General features: G+C 47.3%; 1 protein-coding gene across 5 annotated transcripts in view; it reads left to right on the top strand.

Moving 5' to 3' along the window:
* KCNN3 (potassium calcium-activated channel subfamily N member 3) overlaps positions 1–20,838 on the top strand; it is a 210,214-nt gene that overhangs the window by 135,244 nt on the left and 54,132 nt on the right. For all 5 annotated transcript variants that reach the window (XM_017867697.1, XM_017867698.1, XM_017867696.1 and 2 more), the window contains exon 3: positions 5,909–6,327. In XM_017867697.1, the coding sequence (XP_017723186.1) occupies positions 5,909–6,327 (419 nt within the window). The remainder of the gene's footprint in view (positions 1–5,908; positions 6,328–20,838) is intronic.

Raw genomic sequence — 20,838 nt, 5'->3', positions numbered from 1 at the left:
AGGAGGCAGAAAGATTCAGTGACTCAGAGAATGTGGCTTTCCTTTCCCCATTCAGAGAGGCCAGCATGCGAGGAGCAAACCCACGTCTGGTCAGGAAGGGACTTGTTCATCAGCCCTGGGTCTCTGTGGCTTCTCCTGTTCTGGAACAGCCCAGAACAGACCACTCGAGGGCCCACAGTGCTTCCTGCCCCATGCCACATTGTGTCCACATCACCTCAGTACTTTTCCAGAATCCGTCAGAGGCCATCAGTCAAGCTGGTCTAGAATCAGGGCTGGATGACTAAGACTAAGCCCTAGGGGAAGATAGTCCTTTGTGGAGCCACATACACACTCCTCCTGCCCTTCTGGTCCAGCGCTACTCAATATCCTGGTTTCAGACTTGCTCTAGAACTTTCTAAGGCTTGGAGGTCACCTGGGACAGTTTATTCCGGGTTGAACCACCCTTTGGGAATAAGAGGGTGTCCCTTCCCATGGTGTGAGATGAATTGTCAAGTCCTTTGTGAGTCACAGGCTTAGGAATGGATTTTCAAAAGGAATTTCCATTCTGGGTGGTTAACAAGGGCCACGGGCAATCTGTCCTTTTCTTCATATGACACAGTCATCCGCCTACACACCTTTTATTCACCAAAATTCTACTGACTGCCCACTCTGTGCCAGGCAACGTCTCAGGCATGGGAGTGGGGTGAGATGAGCCAGGCATGGTTCCTGTCCCTGGAGAGCTCAGGTGCACTGAGAACACAGATGAGGCGGGAGTCGCCAGTAAGAGGGTCTGTGTAGAACCACAGAATTATGGCTTCTTAGAGTACCTTGGGGATTGTCTAGTCTATTCCCTCATTCCTCAGAGAAGGAAGCTGAGCCCAAGAGAGGGAAGATTAGTCCAGGGGCACACAGTATGTGGGAGTTATTAATTCACTAAACAAGCATTTATTGAACACCTACTAAGTGCTAAGATCTGAGCTAGGCTCTGCAGATGCCACAGGGAACAGGGAAGACACAGCCCTTGTCTCTTTGGAGCTCCAACTGTGACTGGTGGGGGGGAGGGGTCCCAATCCCGGTTACATTTTAGACTCACCTTGGAGCCTTAAGAAGAACCCCCGTGCCAGGGCTCCACCCCCAGAGATTCTGATTTACTTGGCCTGGGGTGGGCCTGGGCATGGGTATTTTTGAACAAGCTCTCCAAGTTATTCTAATGTGCGATGTGAGTAGGTTGAGAACTACGTCTAATGGGTGAGACAGCAAAAATCTCACAAACGCAAATCAATAATTGGGATTGTGCTTTGTTAGGAATGAATGGGATGCAGAGTGAGGAACCAGCGGAGTGGGGTATCTGCTACTTGCTCTGAAATGGGAGGGAGCGAGACCACACTTGGAGAACTGTGATTCCAGGGGTCAGAAGGAAGGAAGCATACAGTGTCCTCATGTGGGACAGCAATGGGATCTTCTGGGACACGTCCCACCCTGCAGATGCAGAAAACCCTGCAGTGGAGCCCTGTCTAGCAGAGGCTGTTAACCTGCAGCCTGAAAACTCCCCCTACCGCCTACTCAAAACACCGCCTCTTTACACACACTGTTTATGAGTGCCCCTCAGGCCCTCCAGCTTAAAAATCCCTCACATTTTTAGAGCAGTTAGTAAAGCACTGTCGGACTTATTTATTTATTTATTTATTTTGAGACGGAGTCTTGCTCTGTCGCCCAGACTGGAGTGCAGTGGCGCCATCTTGGCTCACTGCAAGCTCTGCCTTCCGGGTTCAAGCGATTCTCCTGCCTCAGCTTCCCGAGCAGCTGGGACTACAGGCGCCCACCACCATGCCTGGCTAATTTTTTTGTGTTTTAGTAGAGACAGTTTCACTGCGTTGCCCAGGCTGCGAACTCCTGAGCTCAGGCAATCTGCCTGCCTCGACCTCCCAAAGTGCCGGGATTACAGGCGTGAGCCACTGCGTGGGCCACCAACTCCAGCCACCAACTTTATATCTGTATTATTGGATTCTAACACTAACCTCATGAGGCAGGCAGGGCCAAGGTCAATGTTCCCCTGTTGGAGATGTGGAAACAAGCTCGGAAAAGTCACGCATGGCCTGAGATCACATGGCTAATACCTGGATGTGGAGGACTTCAGGCTAGCTCTCTGGCCTCCAGCTCCACTACCCCATGTGGCCCCCACCTTCCCTGCACCAGCAAGCTGCAACTGAGACAGGGCACCTGAGAGGCAGCTGGGGACCAGCACCCTCCCGTCACGCTGGGCAGAGCTGCTGGTGTGTTCTCCCCTTCAGCTGTGACGCTTACAATCCCGCTCCTCATCAGGCAATCAAAGGAATCTGTTACTTGTTGCTTCCCTTCCTGCCCAGAGTGAACCCAGTTACTATAGTAACCAGATGCAATTCTTTATTACAGGGTAGATGGTTTTAATTTTGCATTTGAAGAATTTGGCCAGGCAATCACGTTGCCATGGCTTGGCCTATCGGGCGGCAGTTAGAAGCAGAGGGAACCCTTTGAACAGCCATTAGGGCTTTCCAATTGCTGGGGGAAACCTGTGTCTGGAAAAACCCAGGCTCAGCTGCACTGGGGAAGGAGGAGGGTGAGTCTCCAGCTGGTGCTGTGCTGGGTACTGTCTCCTGTTCAGAGACGACAGCTCCCTGATTAGAGCCACCAGGTGAGCCTCTCAGCCAGTTGCTCCCACAGTCCCCTCTAGTTTCCCTTCAGGATCCTTATGGTGGCGTGGCGGGGTGCCTCGTAGGGCCGTCAACACGTTTGTTGAATGTGAATGAATGAATGAATGAATGAATGAACAAATGATCCTTTGTAGTTTATTAAGCCCTGTCAACCCATTGTCTCCTCTGCTCTCCATTATGGCTTTGTAAGGGTACACAGCAGGGAGAAAAAGAAACTGAGGCTCAGCAAGGTGAGAGACTTGCTTCCTAGTGCTGCCTCCCCCGCCCCATGCCTCTCAGGGCCCACTGAATTGCCTGGTAGGTTCCCCTTGCTGCTGAAACATATCACAGGTAGATGCTAAAAGCAAGGCAAGCATCACCCGCCCACCCCACACCAGGCCTGGTACCATAGGTCCTCTCCTGGGTCCTCGGTTCCTGCTGAACTAAGGAAGGCAGCAAAATGGGGAGAGAAAGCTGCTTGGTGACTAACTTTGAAACACAGCAGAAGCTTCCTTCAGCCCAGACCATCAAGGAGACAGTTGGATGGACAGAATAAAGAGTCCTTCATTCCCTGATCTCCCTGTGCAAGGGAGGAAAGGAAGGCTTCACTTGGCTTTCAGCCAGACCCCACAAATCCATGCTGATCCAGTCTCTCTGTTACTCTTTCTGTACTAAGGGTGTATTTCCAGGTTAAGTAAAACCTCCACCCTGGCCTCAACATTAATTTCTCCTAACCCAGGCTAGTTTCTTCCAGCCTTGCAGCTCAGGCCTTCCCAGGATGCATGCGTGGGCTGCTCTCCTGGCCAGGAGGTGCTGGTGTTGGTGCCCTTCATCCTGAGCTCATGTTAGGCCACAGGACCCTGCCTGTCTCCTGTTTAAAGGCAAACACAAGCAGCTTTGGAGAGCAGCAGCTCTCTGTGGCTATCGGTGGAGCAGGCAGCATATGAGGCTGGAGTCTTGAGTGGGATGTGTTTGTGGATGAGCTGGGACAGGCATCAGCCAGATCTGCTGGAGGGCCAAGGGCCCAGTAGAGAGAGGGCATAGTGTGATGATAAACACTCCACTACCTCCCAGAAGTGAGGTGCCTGCATAGGAGGCCCACACCGAACATATGCGTGGATCTCAGGCCTCACCCTCCAAGAATCAAATCATCTGAGCTGGATGAGACCTTAGAGGCTTCTCATTTCAGTCTCAGATGAAGACTGAGGCCACAGAGGGGAAAGATGTGAACTCCGTTTCACAGTCATCAAACATGGTGGGACTCCACAGTGGGACTTACCCGAAGACAAAGGCTGGGCACACAGCTGGTGCTCAGTCAATTCTTGTGTGAACAGCCATCCTCATGAGGTGACAGCAGGAAGCATCTTCGTGAAAGGTTAGGGCTAGAAGGAAGCTTAGACATCACTGTCCAACTGTCATTTTACAGAAAGACAGACCAGATCCATTAATAATGCTAAAACTAAGAATAGCTAATAGTTACATAGCATGCTGGGTGCTAGGCAGGATTCCATGCATGCTGCATATACGAACCCACTGCAGCCTCACAGAGGCCTCTGTGCAGCAGCTATTATCATCATCCCCAGATGAGGTCACTGAGGCATAGGGCGGTTCGGTAACTTGCCCAAGATCGTGGAGCCAGTAGTGTTAGGATCAGGCAGTCCGGCTCCAGAGTCCGTGCCGTGAACACTTCACTGCACTGTCTGAGAGCACAGTGCTACCAGCAAACACTTGTGCTCCTTTCTCTGAGTGGGGAGAAGGAATCTGTGCCAGCCCTTGTGAGTTCACTCATGCAGGAAACATGACTTTTTCATCTTCGCATCCCCTTCCAGGGCTCAGGTCAGGTCTGGCAGGGGCTCAGGGATGTGTTTTTAATACAAATGAGTTGATCTTTCTCACCATCGTGAAACAGCCAATTTGGCACCTGTGTGCTGGAAGGGACCTTGGGAAGCGGCTCAATATAGAACACTTGTGGTCAGCAAAAAGGAGGGGGTGGTTCCCACACACCAAGCAGTTCTCCAGTGGCCACTGGCTGAGTGTCCTGCAATATAACTCAAGCCTGACTGTCTGCCTGGAGTTAGTGTTGGCTCCCATGGGTTGAGGGCTCAGTCCCACCACATTGACCCCACTTGTGATGCCAGTCACCAGCCCCAGGCTGTTTTACCTGCGCCTCTGACCAAGTGGCTATAAATCAGGGGTTCCCAGGACGCCCTTCTCAGGTTTTCATTAATTTTCTAGAGCAGCTCACCGAACTCACATTTACTGGTTTATTATAAAGGACCTTACAAAGGATTCAGATGAGCAGCCATATGGGAGCGAAGCAAAGGGCAGGGCACATGGGAAGGGGTGGAGCTTCCATGCCCTCTCTGGGCACGGAACTCTCCACGTGTCCAGGGACCTCCATGTGTCCAGCTATCTGGAAGCTCATCAAAACACAAAGAGGGGAACGACAGACACTGAGGGTGGAGAGTGGGAGGGAGAGGATCAGAAAAAATAACTATTGGGTACTGGGCTTAGCACCTGGGTGACAAAATCATCTGTACAACAAGCCTCTGTAACGCAAGTTTACCTATATAGCAAATCTGCATATGTACCCCTGAACCTAAAATAAAAGTTAAAACACACACACACATACACACACGCACCCCCACACACACCCACAGTCTTTTTGGGATTTTAGGGAGGTTTCATCACACAGACATAATTGATGACATCATTGGCCATTGGTGATCAACTTAACCTTCGGGCCCCTCTTCCCTCCCAGGAGGTGGTGGGGTGGGGCTGAAATTTCCATCCCTCTCATCACCAGATTGGTTCCCCTGGCAACCAGCACCCATCCTGAGGCTACCCTGGATCCCCACCTCCCACCCCAGCCACTAGTCATCTCATTAGCATACAAAAGACACTTATCACTTTGGAAATTCCTAAGGTTTTAGGAACTGTGCCTAAACCAGGATAAAGACCAATTATATGATTTCTTATTATAAATCACTATATCTCAGGAAGTGATTTGCAGAGGAGAAAAGTGAGGCCTAGAGAGTCAAAGCGTCTTAGTCAGGGCCTCCCAGCCGGACCTGAATCCAGGTCTCCCTACTCCCCATCCAGGGCTCTTGCCACACAGCAAGGCCCCTAAAGAGCAGGCTGAGGTGATCAGGCTGACCTGAGCCCAGGAGCCTGCCCCAGCCTGCCCCACCTGTCCTGTCTGGGCCCTGCTGTGCACTTCCTGGTCCTGGCCACACTAATGGATTCTCTGCCCCCACCAGCTCTTCGTGATCGACAATGGCGCGGATGACTGGCGGATAGCCATGACCTACGAGCGCATCCTCTACATCAGCCTGGAGATGCTGGTGTGCGCCATCCACCCCATTCCTGGCGAGTACAAGTTCTTCTGGACGGCGCGCCTGGCCTTCTCCTACACACCCTCCCGGGCGGAGGCCGATGTGGACATCATCCTGTCTATCCCCATGTTCCTGCGCCTGTACCTGATCGCCCGAGTCATGCTGCTGCACAGCAAGCTCTTCACCGATGCCTCATCCCGCAGCATCGGGGCCCTCAACAAGATCAACTTCAACACCCGCTTCGTCATGAAGACGCTCATGACCATCTGCCCTGGCACTGTGCTGCTCGTGTTCAGCATCTCTCTGTGGATCATTGCTGCCTGGACCGTCCGTGTCTGCGAAAGGTATTCCACCTGGGGCCTTCTGAGTGCAGAGTCTGTGCTGGGACAGGGAAGGGAGGAGGAGCAGGGGTGCCAGGAGGTATGTGGTCTGATGGAGGAGACAGGCATATACCCAGACACCTGAAAGGAGACAATGGGAAAGAGGGGAGTGCTGAGTTGGGGTTGAGTATGAGCTGTAATTGCAGCTTTGGAACCAAGGTAAGGTGGGAAGAAGGCACAGAATTTTCCTGATTTTCCGTTGCTTCTTTGCAAACCAATATATCATTCTGGTTACATCAGTAACTCACATATAACACATTGCAATTTCTTCCTCTTGGGTATTAATAATGCTTATTAGCATTTTAAAGGCTCTGAGAAGTCCTGCAGTAATGAAACCATTTATTTTTGTTTAGTTCAGACTTTCTCAATTGTATTTGCCCTCAAACCCTTTTTATTATAAAGCACTATTGGTACCTTGCTACTCAAAGTTTGGTTCACAGACCAGCAGCATTGGCATCACTGGGAACTTGTTAGAACAATTCCCAGAATCTCAGGCCTTAGCCCAGAATGACTGAATTAGAATTTGCATTTAACAAGGTCACCTGGTGATTCATATGCACCTTAGTTTGAGAAGCACTGTACCTGATGGAACACACTTTGGGAAACGTTGTTTTAGGAAGCTGGTGGTTGGGAGTCATTCAGAGAAGCTACTCATGAGATAGAAGGGAGATGTGTCCTGATAGAGATCCAGGGCTGTAGAACAAAATGCCAACTCCTTGAAACAGCCATCATCAAGGCTCAAGGGCAGGACTGAGACCACCTCCTTCCACCACTCTTGAGCTGCCTTTCATGACTCTTCTCCCATGCAAGGGGTTCTGGATATTCATCTTATTTATTTATTTATTTATTTGAGATGGAGTCTCGTCCTCTCACCCAGGCTGGAGTGCAGTGGCACAGTCTCTGCTCACTGCAATCTCTGCCTCCCAGCTTCACGCAATTCTCCTGCCTCAGCCTCCCATGTAGCTGGGATTACAGGCATACACCACCATGCTAGGCTAATTTTTGTATTTTTAGTGGAGATGGGGTTTCACCATGTTGGTCAGGCTGGTCTTGAACTCCTGGCTTCAAGTGTTCCTCCTACCTTGGCCTCCCAAAATTCTGGGATTACAGGCGTGAGCCACTGCACCCAGCCCTGGATATTCATTTTAATCTGATTTGATATGTGGAGTCCAAATCTAGGTTAGAAACCATGATTCTACCCCTAAGTAGCTGTGAGACCTGGGGCAAGTTACTTAACCTCTCCGGAGTACAGTTTCCTCATTTTAAATTGAGGATCACTTGAAATAGAACGAAGCTGTGTTTACTTGAGAGAGATTATTTTCAGTATGTTGGGAGGTATGGTGAAGCATCCTGTGTAATGTACACAGATCCTGGTAGTCATCCTTAATTCGTCAACACTTACAATTATATTGCCAAACCTTCCATACACCAGTGTCTTAGCAGAGATCAAACAAGACAAAGAAGTCTGGGGAAGAGTTAGCCTAAACACACCCCACATGGGTACCTTGAACCGTATCTCCTACCTATTTTTGAGACGTTCTGTTTGCAGATATTTCTTTCAGCGTTTTGGCCAGCAGACACACGGTCAAACTGAGAGGGCATTCTGCTGCCGCAGAACAAGGGTTCAGGCTCCAGGATGCAGGTTCAGGCTGTGAGAGCCAGTGCAGTGTTGGAAGACCTTTCTCACACACAGAGCCTCAGGGACACACCATGCTCACCTATTCAGAACCTCGCCATTACTCAGCAGCTGACATTGCAACATCCGCTCTGAGTGGGACCACACTGCACGGGGCTTCATGAGCCTTCTCCGGTAAGCAGACACTCTTTGCCCAATGGAGAAAGCATGTGCTTGGGTTCTGACCCCAAACTCCTCATGGTACTGTTAGCTGAGCAACATTGTGCTCGTCGCTTCACCTCTCTGGACCTCAATTTTCTCATCTGAAAGCTGGATACAGGATTTACTGTTAGAGTCAAACAAGGTAGTATATATGCACGGTGTATTGCGATCCAGTGATGGTGAAAATTAATAATAATAGTGTAGATCCCTTGATAACTCTTGGGAATTTTGTGCTGCCTTCTTATAATTAGAACAGCCCAACTTCTACCATCCATTGGCCTAGATTCTTCCTGTTTTCCTTTCTAAATGATGGAAGCCACATTGTCTGTCAACAATAGTAATTGAATTTGCGTAGCCCTTTAAGCTATTTGAAGTCTTACACGCCCTCAGATGATCCCTGGCATGTACTTCAGATGAGCAAACAGGCTGAACATGCAACAAAGTACCTGCAAGTGAGTTTCATAATTTATTGAACCTGTCACAAGAAGGGGTGACTATTTTTCACTGGAAAATAAGCTTGTTTTAAAGAATGTAGTTTGCAAAGTACTTAGATGATGCATCTCATTTGATATTGCATGGCCTTCCATAACTTCCAAGCTGAGGCTGGGTTAGCCTGGCCCCTGGTGGGCCACTGGGTCTCTCTCTCTCTTTCTACAGACATGGGTCACAAGCCCCCGCTAAGACCAAGGCACGGAGAATCAATGAGCAAATCGGAAATTCTCTGAAAGTTCCCTTCTCTTGCAAAAAGGCCATTTGAACAAAGACTTAGGTGTAACATGAGGTGTATTACAGCATGGTAGATGTTATTGTTGCTCCCCTGTGCTGGTTCTGTGTAAAATCCATATGCCATCCCAGCTTACCCTCACAATAGATCTATGAGAGAGGTACCTTGCCTGAGGGAAGGAGAGCCCAGGTCCTGGAGGGGCATCTGGGTGAAGCAACATGTCATCCACTACATGGATGTGTTTGAATTGGACATGAAGGCTCATGGTAGAATTGAGGAAACTGATAGAAAGTAACTGGCCCCGAGGTCACAGAGCTATTAATAGTAAGCATGGAGCCAGAATCTGGACTCGTTTCTGACTCTGAACTTCCATGTGTGTGTCACCAACCCAGGCTGAATCCTGCACATACGAGGAAATCATGGCCTCGACTCTCCTGGCAACTTTCCCAATCTCAGAGTCTCAAGGCCACTGAGAATGACATGTGAATCCCAGTCTTGCTGTTTTCCCTGCCTCCGCTGCCTATGGTCTTGACCATGTTATCATACTTAAGCCTCTCGGGCTGCCTTCATATCCAATTCAAACACATTCATGTAGTGGATGACATATTGCTTCACCCGGATGCCCCTCCAGGACCCGGGCTCTCATTCCCTTAGCTGGGGTTGTGACTGAGTCCCTCTCTTAAAGTCAAGCCCCTTGCCTGGGAGCAGCAAGCTCCCGAGGGGATTTGTCAGTGTGGGAGTTCAAAGGCCCAACCCCAACTGCTTCTAGTAGGACACTCAGTCAGTCTCCAGGGTCCCTGAGGGATCGCCTAAGGCCTCTGTTACCACTGCACCTGGGAGCTTCCCCTACACCCCAGAGGTATTGATCCTGAAAGCAGCCCCAATCAAACTCCCACCCCCAAATCTCAGCAGCTCACAGACTCTGTCCCAGGAATCTGCCCTATTAATATATTGTTTCCTAAACAGGCAAAGCACTTCTCTTACAAACACTGAGCAATATTTTTAGAATCACGCTTAAATGATCATTGTCTTTCCCAATATCAAATAATAAGTAAGATTGGCAGAGGCCTTCAGCCAGGACTTATTCAGCCAGAGACTGGACAGAAGCTGGAAGCAGGGGAAGCCTTGGGGAACTGAAGCATCAGACCAGGGTAGTGTGGACAAGATGATCTTGATCTCTCTCAGCTTGATCTGATGATGATTCTATCACCTTAGGCATCAGAGAGGGTAAGTGACTTGCCCAGGGTCACACAGCAGCATGACAGGTTCTAGAAAAATCCACAGCTGCTGATGCCCAGAGCCTGTTCACATTCCAGGTGGCTTTCATCAGCCTAGACTTAGCTCTAGTTGTATACACACACTTCTGAAGTTGCTATGGAAATCTCTCTACAGCAAGATGTATTTTAAAAGACAGTTCTCATATCTTGGGTTGGTTTTTATGTGACAGCAAAGGTTTTTTATATTTCCTTCTCCCAAGGAGAGAGAGTGGGATCGTAATTACACAGAACAGCCGTGCCATGGGGAGGGCAGTGCCTGGTTGCTGGGAGGGCAGTGACAACAGCGGGCTTGTTTTCCTTGGCCCCCGGAGAGGCATTACATCATGGGTTCTGAGACCTGACAGTTGTGGCACTCCGCATTCTCTGGGATTCTCCTGGCTGCCTGCCCACCTCCCACAGGCCTCTCAGGGAGGAACCTCCTGATTATACACTGTCAAGCGCCAAGCAGCCTTACTGGTGGAGAGACCATCTGAGGCCCCAGGTCCTCACTGCGGCAGCAGGTTGGAGAAGCCAGCTTTCCTAGCGTGCCTTGAGCAGTGGCCTGCCAGCTCACCTTCGTATGCTTATCTCCTTGGGAGGAGCAAGAAGGCCTCCCATAACGTTGATGAAGTGGGGTAAGCTTTGCCATCAGAGCCATGCTTTGTAAATGACCTTCCTGCCTCTTGAGTGGATTCCCTGTGGACCCTTTGGACCCTTTGCTTTGGTCCCTCCTGAGGCTCCAAATTCTGCAACAGGCTATCTCAGTGTCCCAAGTCTTCAGTCTGTCAACAGGTTTTTGATTGTGGTGGCTAACTTTTGGCATACTGATATTTTAATGAGAAATTTTATTCTGGAGACCTAGCTCCTAAAGCAGGAGAAAAACAATTTGTGATCCGTTCTTTCTCTCATTAAAAGAGCCACCACTCCCATTGTAAGGAGGTAAAAAGAGGCTTCCTTCCTGTGCCCTCTTCTGCCCATGCCTCAGACACCCAGGTCTGCACTTGCCCGCAGCAGGAAGCAAGACCACAGTTCCCTCCTTCTTTGATCACCTTCCCACAACCTCCTGCCCCCTCCAAGAAGGGGTACTTCCACTCCAAGGAAACAGTAGGAATGGCCGGGCACTGTGGCTTGCGCCTGCAATCCCAGCACTTTGGGAGGCTGAGGCGGGCGGATCATGAGGTCAGGAGATCGAGACCATCCTGGCTAACACGGTGAAACCCCCGTCTCTACTAAAAATACAAAAAAATTAGCCAGGCGTGGTGGCACGCACCTGTAGTCCCAGCTACTTGGGAGGCTGAGACAGGAGAATCGCTTGAACCCGGGAGGCAAGGCTTTCAGTGAGCCGAGATCCCGCCACCGCACTCCAGCCTGGGCAACAGAGTGACACTCCATTTCAAAAAAAAAAAAACCCAAAAACAAAACAGTAGGAAGGTGGTCGTTACAGGGATGAAGCATCCTACATGGGGTTGATGAAAACCTGCAAGCTAAACCCTGTAGGCTGAGCAGAACTGAGCAAAGCCTGGGAACAGTGGGGCCGGGCACTGTGCTTCTTCATGGGCTGCTTTGGTTTGAGTTATAACCTCCAATGTGGGGCACATGCACAGTGATCCATGGGACTATGGGAAGAAATGATCAGAACTTCTACCCACGTATATATATGGGTATACATATGGGTATATATAATAAGCCTAGCTAGTATTTAATAAATGGGTAGAGAGCAATACATGTCTGTAATTTATAATAAATATGTATATAATGGAGGAGGGCATGCTAAAAAAACTTTTAACTGGTAGGAGCCCGTGATTTTAAAAGTTTGCAAACCACTGGTTTGTGGTATCAGAGAACTAGTTAGAGAGGATAGGAAAGTAGCCTACCACATGGGATGAAGCTGCTAGACCCAGGAACCCTGCCCTCTAGCTGGAGAAGTGAGAAGTTAGCCTCCGGTAGGGAAGGAGCAGCCTGTGGCAATCCCCTGCTGGTGCCAGGCGGAGAGATGGATGGCTCAGGAGGGAAGGTAGGGAGGCGACAGGAATCCTGCTGGAGGCCTTTGAGAAAAACCTGCAGAATTAAGGAAGAGGAAAATAATCCTGAAGATTCCTGAAAAATGTTTAATTATGAGAAACAAAAAGCAACATTAGAAAAGTCTTGGGTGGCCAGGCACAATGGCTCACGCCTGTAATCCCAGCACTTTGGGAGGTTACACCAGGCGGATCACCTGAGGTCAGGAGTTCGAGACCAGCCTGACCAACATAGTGAAACCCCATCTCTGGGGGAAAAAAAAAATTAGCCGAGAGTGGTGGTGTACCTGTAGTCCCAGTTACTCAGGAGGCTGAGGTGGGGGGATCACCTAGCTTGAGAGGTCAAGGATGCAGTGAGCAGACATTGTGCCACTGCACTCCAGCCTGGGTGACAGAGTGAGACCCTGTCTGAAAAAAAAAAGGGGGGGGGGAAGAAAGAAGAGTCTTGGGCATCTCTAATAGGGTGCCAGAATATATATGATCCTTATGACAGAGAAGAGTGGGCAGATGTGAAATGAAAATGTATCCGGTTCACATAAGCACAGAGTTCCAGAAAACTAAAATTGTTTTAGCAAAAGGAAAATCCACATTGATGGCACTACATTTTTTAAAATGTGGAATGTGGAGACAAACTTAAAAAATTTAAAATTCTTTCAGAATGTGGAAGAGATAAGAGAAAGGATGAATGGGACAGAACTGGAGGCTATAGGATCCAGGTGAAATCTAAGAATTAGAGTTATTTCAGAGGAAGAAATGATAATAATTTGGATAAAAGCATAATCAGAGATATACACAAAGTAAACGTTTTCGGAATTGGCCTAGGTAAGGGGATGTTGTGTGTGGGGATGGTCGATCAGAGCAGGCAGATCAAAAAGGATTCCTCTTTTCCAGTTAGAATGTGGGGGACAGGAGGAGCCACCCCTAGACATACCCTGATTCATTCCTTTTCTGGAAAATGTATTGAATCATAAGGTGAAACACTCCTAGAGGCACACAGGCATCCCAGAGCTAACGCTCGCTCAGGAACCTTAAATTCAGAGTCACGAGAACACGTTCACAGCATTTTAAATTTGGATCCACCCTGTCATTTGAGTGAGGCAACCAAAGAGGAACAAAAGTCATTCTTGGAGTTTTCTGGGCTCAGAAGGTAAATCACCGACACTTTTGGTGGGAACTCGTTTGCCAGTTGACCAAAGAATGAATCACAATTAAGATCTTAATAATGAAATGTTGTAAAGAAAGACAGGTAGACATTGGTTCACATGGGCAAACATGAATTCAAGACTAAACTTATGAATGGTTGCAAAACTCCAAATTCTAATGTCAAAGAAAAACTAGATTCTGGAAAGAGTAGATGTATGAAATTAAAGCAATAATTCAAGAATAATTCAAGGGCTGCAAATCCTCAGATTAAAAATTTGAGAGGAGAAGACTAGAAGAGATTAGTAAAAGCATGTCAGATGCATTGTCTTATGTAGAGAAGAATTTTAAAATAAAGCCCTATTACTCAGTTTTAGCAATCAGAGAAAAACTTTTTTAAACCTAAAGGAACCACAGGCAAAATTTTATAAGTATAACAAGAATAACAATAGCATCAGCCATGTATTGTTTCATTTAATCCATACCACAGCTCTATGAGATTGTATCTCCATTCTATATGTGAGGATGTTGAGACACAGAGAGGTTGAGCGATGTGCCTCAGGCCACAGAGCCAGCAGACCTGAGACTCCAACACCAGCCTGAGAGCCTTTTCCCTACCCTGAAAACATGTGCCTCCCATGCCACATCAGAGCCCACATAGCTAAGACAGAAAAAATAAAGGAAGCAGGAAGAAAGAATTTCAATACAAAGTATGAAAGAAGATCAGAGAAAAACAAACTTAAAATTTGTAACAATCAACATAATTGTGTTTACCTCCTTGTTAAAAGTAAATGTCTCTTAGATGAAATTTAAAAGGAAAATTTAATGCATGCAATTTACAAAAGAAGTACCTAGAACAGAAGGACCCAAAAATAAATGAAGAGCAGAGATTTATTAGGTAAGTACAAATCAGATGGCAAATGAATAGAAGTTATCATTTTAAACCAAGATGAATTCAAAACAGAAATCATTAAATTGTACAAAAGAACCATTTAATATGGATAAAAGTGCCATATACAGTAAAACTGTGAATTTTATACAAAAAAATGAGATTGAAAATCTGAATTGTTAAATGTTTAAATTAATTGAGCACTTTGTAACCTACAAACAAATAATACATCTTCTTTTTAAGCATCCAGGGAACACTTAAAAAAATCGATCAACTTCTCGGTCACACATTTCAAAACATCAGAAAAATTGCACAGGCTGTATTCTCTGACCACAAGCCCATAAAACTCCAATTAAAGTAAAACTTTTGGGTGGGACTTTTAAAGCAATATCCTCAATTACAACAGATAATTCAAAACTACCATTAAAGGCTATTAGAAAATTATGACAATGACGACCCTATATATAAAAACTCAGGATGTGACCAAAGGTGTACTCAGATGAAAAATATCTTTAAAGTTTTTCAGGCACGATGGTGTGCACTGATAGCCCCAGCTACTTGGGAGGCTGAGGTGCGAGGATCGCTTGAGCCTAGGAGTTCCAGCCAGTAGTGGACTATGATTGTGCCTGTGGATAGCCACTGCCTTAGCCTGGGCAACATAGGGAGACCCCATTTTTCATAATAAAAAGAGAAAAAAATGAACAGATAAAATAACTGAATCCATTAGAAGAATAAAACAAACCTCAGGAGAGAAGATTAAGTTTAGAACAAAGGCAAAGATAGGAATTAATGAATTTAAAAACCAGGAAAACATAATTTATAAATCCAAAAGATACCAACTTCAAAATATAAATTTAATTGAGAAGAAAGAAAACACAAAGTTAGAAATTGTAATGGAGAATACTGATTCTGAGGATGTTGTAATAAATGAGTGAGAATAGCTTAACTTTTTTTTGAAACAGAAGACCATTGAGGGGGATTTCTCTACTAGATATTAAAATGTATTACAAAACGGAAAGTAATTAAATCCCTCTGGCATTACTGAAAAATCAATAACAACAGATCAATGAAACCTAATGGAAAACCCTGAAATAAACCCTACTATGTTAGAACCCACTATATGAGAAAGAAAACCAACTGGGAAGCAATAGATTATTCATTAAATGGTAATGGGGAAATTGGAAGCTTGGATGAAAAATCAAATTGGAACCCTAGCTCTCACCAGCCACCAAAATAAATTCCAGGTGGATTAAAAAGTCAGATGTAAAAGAAGAAACCGTGAACAAGCTCCAGAAAACAAAGTGAATATTTAATCAACCCTGAGAGGAGAAGAAACTGTTAAGCATAAAATCTCAGAAGAAACATGAAGAAAAAAACTGGCGTGTTTGATTACATCACACACACGATTTTACATTTCAGTCCTTCAAAAAATATGAACTTATTTAAAAAGCAAATGTTACGCTAGAAAAAATATTTGCAGCAAACATGACAAGAGGTAAATATCCCTATTATACAAGGCGGTCTTAGAAACCAATTAGAAGAACTCATCTCCCCAGTGAAAAAAACAGGCTGAAGATTAGGCCAACTACAAAGGAAGAAATACAAAAAGTCAATAAAATAAAACACACAACACATATTCAGTCCCGCTAATCAAAGAACTGAAAATTATAACTACAAGGAGAATTACTTTTTCTCCTCTGGAGTTAACAAAATTTTAAATAAATAGAACTCAGGGCTGGAGAATCTTCTTATTGTTGGCGTTGAGGGTGGATGGGGTTGTCTTACGCTGAGGGCAAGAAGGAAATTAGACCACCTTTCTGGAAAACAATTTAACAATTTGTCACAGGAGCCTTGAGTCTGTAACTTTGATCCAGGAATTCTCTTTCTAGGAAGCTATTTTAATAGAGTAATCAATTTACATCAAACCGCTTCTGCATGGTGCAGTTTATAACAGAAAAGAATGAGAAACCAAGTAAACATCTAGGATTTAAATGGTTAAACAAGTATGGCACATCCATATGATGGGTAGTTAGCAAGAATCTTAAAAAATCTAATCAACATGTTTGTTTTCTTTGTTTGTTTGTTTGTTTGTTTTTGATACGGAGTGTTGTTCTGTCACCCAGGCTGGAGTGCAGTGGCACCATCTCGGCTCACTGCAGCCACCATCTCCCAGGTTCAAGCAATTATCTTGCCTCAGCCTCCCGAGTAGCTGAAATTACAGGCACCTGCCACAACACCTGGCTAAGTTTTTGTATTTTTAGTAGAGACGGAGTTTCTCCGTATTGGCCAGGCTGGTCTTGAACTCCTGACCTCAAGTGATCCACCTGCCTCGGCCTCTCAAAGTGTTGGGATTACAGGCGTGAGCCACCGCGCCCGGCCTAAAAATCAACCTTTTGAAAATTACAATAAGGTAGGAAAATATTCATGATGTAATATTTGAAAAAGGAGCATACAAAACAGCATTATGTAAGATGTTACCGATTTATAGATAGATGCAGAAATACTTGGAAAATACATGGAAACATTTAGTTGATTTCTTTGTGTTATATGTAATATTTATTTATTTATTTACGAGATAGAGTCTCACTCTGTTGTCCAGGCTGGAGTGCAGTGGCGCAATCTCGGCTCACTGCAACCTCTGCTTCCCGGGTTCAAACTATTCTCATGCCTCACTCTCCTAAGTAGCTGGGATTACAGGCGTGCGCCACCACGCCCGGCTAATTTCTGTATTTTTAGTAGAGATGGGTTTTCGCCATGTTGGCCAGGCTGGTCTGCAACTCCTGGTCTCAGGTGATCCGCCCGCCTCAACCTCCCAAGGTGCATGTGATTTTCATACATGTAATCATTAAGTTGATTTCTCATGATGTTACATGTGATTTTTTTCATTACTTTTTAATTATATTTTCAACAATGAGAATGCATATACATATATAATTTTTTAATGGAAAGAGGTAGCATTTGTTTTTACACACTTGACAAAGCCCCTCATCTTCCATAGGAACTCAGGTTTTACATCAACGCGGGGTGGAAAGTAAAGCTGAATGGCTCAGTTTTTACATATAATTTTCTCTAATAAGCGCAATGCAGGTTCCTTCTTGAAGGGCTCTCTTCCGACCCATCGGCCAGTGGCCTTGGTGGACAGGGCCGCGCGCGGGGCGCCTTTGCGGGGCCGGAGTGCTTCTTCGCGGGCGGGCGCCTCCCTTGGAGCCCCTCTGCGGCCGGCCGCTTATGGGAGCGCCTGAGCCGGCGTGCGGGAAGGTGGAGCTCCACGGGGGACGTGTGATCGAGGCAGGCTCCACTGGCTCTTCAGTATCCGCCCGGGCCGGCCGGGATCTGCGGCCCCACGGTGCTGCCGGGTCCGGTGTGGAGAGTCCGCGAGTCCGCGGGTGGTTCTGGCGCGGCCGGGGCCCGGGAGAGGCCGAGGCTCGCTCCGCCAGGGGGCGCGGGTAGCAGGGCGGGCCGGGTGGGGCGGTGTCCCCACCTGCAGGGACTTGCCGCGAAGGAACAGAGCGTTCAGGTTCCCTCTCGCTGTGGCGACAGCCGGAGCGGCTTCAGGGCTGAGCCAGCGACTCCAGGGCTGCTGCTAGCTCCTGGCTTCTCTCTCCTGTCTCGAGTGGCATCCCGTTCTGATTTCACCTGCGTGCTTCACAGTCTGCAGTCCCACTCCGCGGCCGCTTTCTCATTCTGTGATCTCGTATTCAGCCGTTCTTTCCTCTTCCTCATTGGCAGTGTTTTTGTGCCCTTTGACACTTAAACTGCTAATTTGTGGCTAGTTTTTTCGTACTTTTATATTAATTATGCATCATTTAGCTATTATAAGTAATGGATGATATCTCTTAGAAAGGAGAATCAAGAAATAGGGAAATTATTAGCCAGAGGGGTGGCGCGCACCTGTAATCCCAGCTACTCGGGAGGCTGAGGCAGGAGAATCGCTTGCACCTGAGAGGCGGAGGTTCCAGTGAGCCTAGATCCCACCATTGCACTCCAGCCTGGGAGACGGAGTGAGACTCCGTCTCAAAAAGAAAGAAAGAAGGAAAAGAAAGAGAGGAGAAAGAAAGTGTGAGAGAGAGAGAGAAAATAAAAGAAAAAAGAAACTGGTAAAACAAGGAAAATTTCCATAAAATTTGCATTCTGCAGCACTAAGTTTAGGGCTGTGGGTGCAAAGTGAAATCCGTATTGCATTGAGAAACCATTCCATTTTTTCAGTCAAGTCAACCCCCAAATTATTCCAAATTATTTGCTGCATTACACCAAACCTTGGGTTTCCCTCCACTCTCTTCTGCTGGGAAGTCACTGATGTCTTTTGTCTCCAGGATTTTTTCTTTAGGGAGACCCCGTTAAATGCCAGGGTTCCTTCTCCAACTGGGAAGGACCATCCGACCTTTGTCACTGGAATGAATTCCTTCCCAAGTCTGCCAAAGATGGTACACAGCGACTGTTAGCGCCATGCTAGGTGTGTAGGAGAGAAGTGACTTCCTTTCCTACAGCGGATGCCTAAGGGCATGGGGCTTCATTCTCACCCGCTCCCCCACCCACCTCCTTGGAGGGGCTGAGGTAAGGAAAAGGAAGGGATTCCTGTAAGTGACGTCAGCCACATCTATTTGTGGGCTGACATTAGTCAAGCAGGAAATCCATATTCTGTCTGCTTTTCCACCCTTCAACTTTGGGGTTGTTTTGTTTGCCCCTCGTGATCCCATTGTGCCCTACATTTCTGGTGCAGACCCCTCCCTCAAAGGACGGCACCTCAGCTCCTCAGGGCCCCTTCTCCATGAGTTTGGTGTCCTAGGCTGGCTCTCAGGAGCATGGCTCTTCACCCTGCCATGTTTCCCCTGCCCTCCACTGCCAGCTGGGGGCCCCCGCCCAGGCTCAGGTAAAGCCCTGCATTCCTGGCTCACATAGCACGGCTGCTGGAAGGGTTTTTTAAAATGTGATTTTTTTTTTGGCCGGGCATGGTGACTCACATCTGTAATCCCAGCACTTCGGGAGGCCGAGGTGGGTGGATCACCTGAGGTCAGGAGTTTGAGACCACCCTGGCCAACACGGCAAAACACTGTCTGTACTAAAAATACAAAAATTAGCTGGGCGTGATGGTGTGCGCCTGTAATCCCAGCTACTCAGGAGGCTGAGGCAGGAGAATCGCTTGAACCCAGGAGGTCGAGGATGCAGTGAGGCGAGATCACACCATTGCACTCCAGCCTGGCCGACAGAGCAAGATTCCATCTCGAAAAAAAAAAAAGAACAATTTTCTCCTTCCATTTAATATAGACTCCTCTGTTCCCTGAGACTTGGCCCCAGTCCCCCAGAGGCTGAGCTGACAGGGGATATGGGTGAGACATGCCATATTCTTTGAGTACCCCACCTTGTTCCATTAGATCTGGATGCCTGCTTACCCTCACTGCACAGAGAGTTTAAGGGGCATCCAAAGTCCCCTGGCTGCCTTGGAGTAGTGGTCCTGGAAGCCTCTGGCCCTAACACACCTGGTCATTTTGTTTTCCCAAAAGGCAGTGGGAGCTGCCCTGGTAACACAGCCCCTGCGGGCCCTCTCAGACAGGGCCAGACATGCTGCAATGGGCCCAAATGGGCTCTGACACTCCCACAATAGAGGGGGCATAGAACTTAGTAAAACTCCTTTTAAATATCTTAAACATGTTTCAACTGAGCCAAGGGGAAAACACCTAGTACACAGTAGCAATTGCACCAGCACGGGTTCCATCCTGTGATCAGGACTGCCTGAACTCAGGGGGGAAAAACCAGGTTTGACCCCTGGTTCTACCATTAACCTTGCACATGTACTTAACCTGACCAGAGTCATGCAGCCTCTTTTGAATGCCCTCTGGGACACTACTTTAAAAGACTATCCAGTCCATTTGCAGACAGCTCTGACTTAGAAATATCTTCCTATTATTGGTTAATATTGGTTAAAACTTGTAGTTTCTGCCTTGGGTCCTAAATCAGTTCTCTGGGTCCACACAAAAGAAGTTCAAGCACCATAGACTGGCAATTAAGCCATTGACATATGGGCAGATGTGGGCTTGGAGCCTTGCTCATGCTCTTACTAGCAGGTGACATTAGGCCAGGAAAGGAGGTAATTCACAAAAAGCCCTTAGCACAGGGTAGAGCATTTAGCACACTGTGAGCACCCGGTGAAGCAGCCGGGTGTTTCTTTTTCCGTTGAAGGTCCCTTGAGTATCCAAAGTCAGGTTGAATCTTCTCTGCTCCAACCCATTGTCACAGGACTTCTGGTCAGACTCCACCCTCTCGCTCACTCTCCTCTCTGGTTGTCAGTGTCCTCATGAAGTGAAGGCCCCAGAATGAACATAGTGCCCCAAGTGTTAGGCATCCTCCCGTTTCCTCAGCATTATTTTCCTTTTAAGGGAAATAAAAGAAAAGCAGCCTGGGAGTAGCCCATATTCTTAGGGCAAAGGGCTCCCAGGCATTGGTCTGGGAATTAGGGAGTGAGACCCATGGCACATCTCTGTTCAGGTTGGGCACTCTTGACAGTTCCACTCTGTGCCCCATGCTCTACTGTTAACTTTCCTTCAATACAATTGCAAGGGCCTTGTTTAGTCTGAATCCTGCAGGGAGCAACTTACACCCCTGTTCCACGTGGC

This window comes from Rhinopithecus bieti, unplaced genomic scaffold (genome assembly GCF_001698545.2).
Source record: "Rhinopithecus bieti isolate Rb0 unplaced genomic scaffold, ASM169854v2 scaffold_4129, whole genome shotgun sequence".
Classification (NCBI taxonomy): Eukaryota; Metazoa; Chordata; class Mammalia; order Primates; family Cercopithecidae; genus Rhinopithecus; species Rhinopithecus bieti.
The sequence above is the reverse complement of the archived record's forward strand: the minus strand, read 5'-3'. Positions and strand labels throughout refer to the sequence as shown.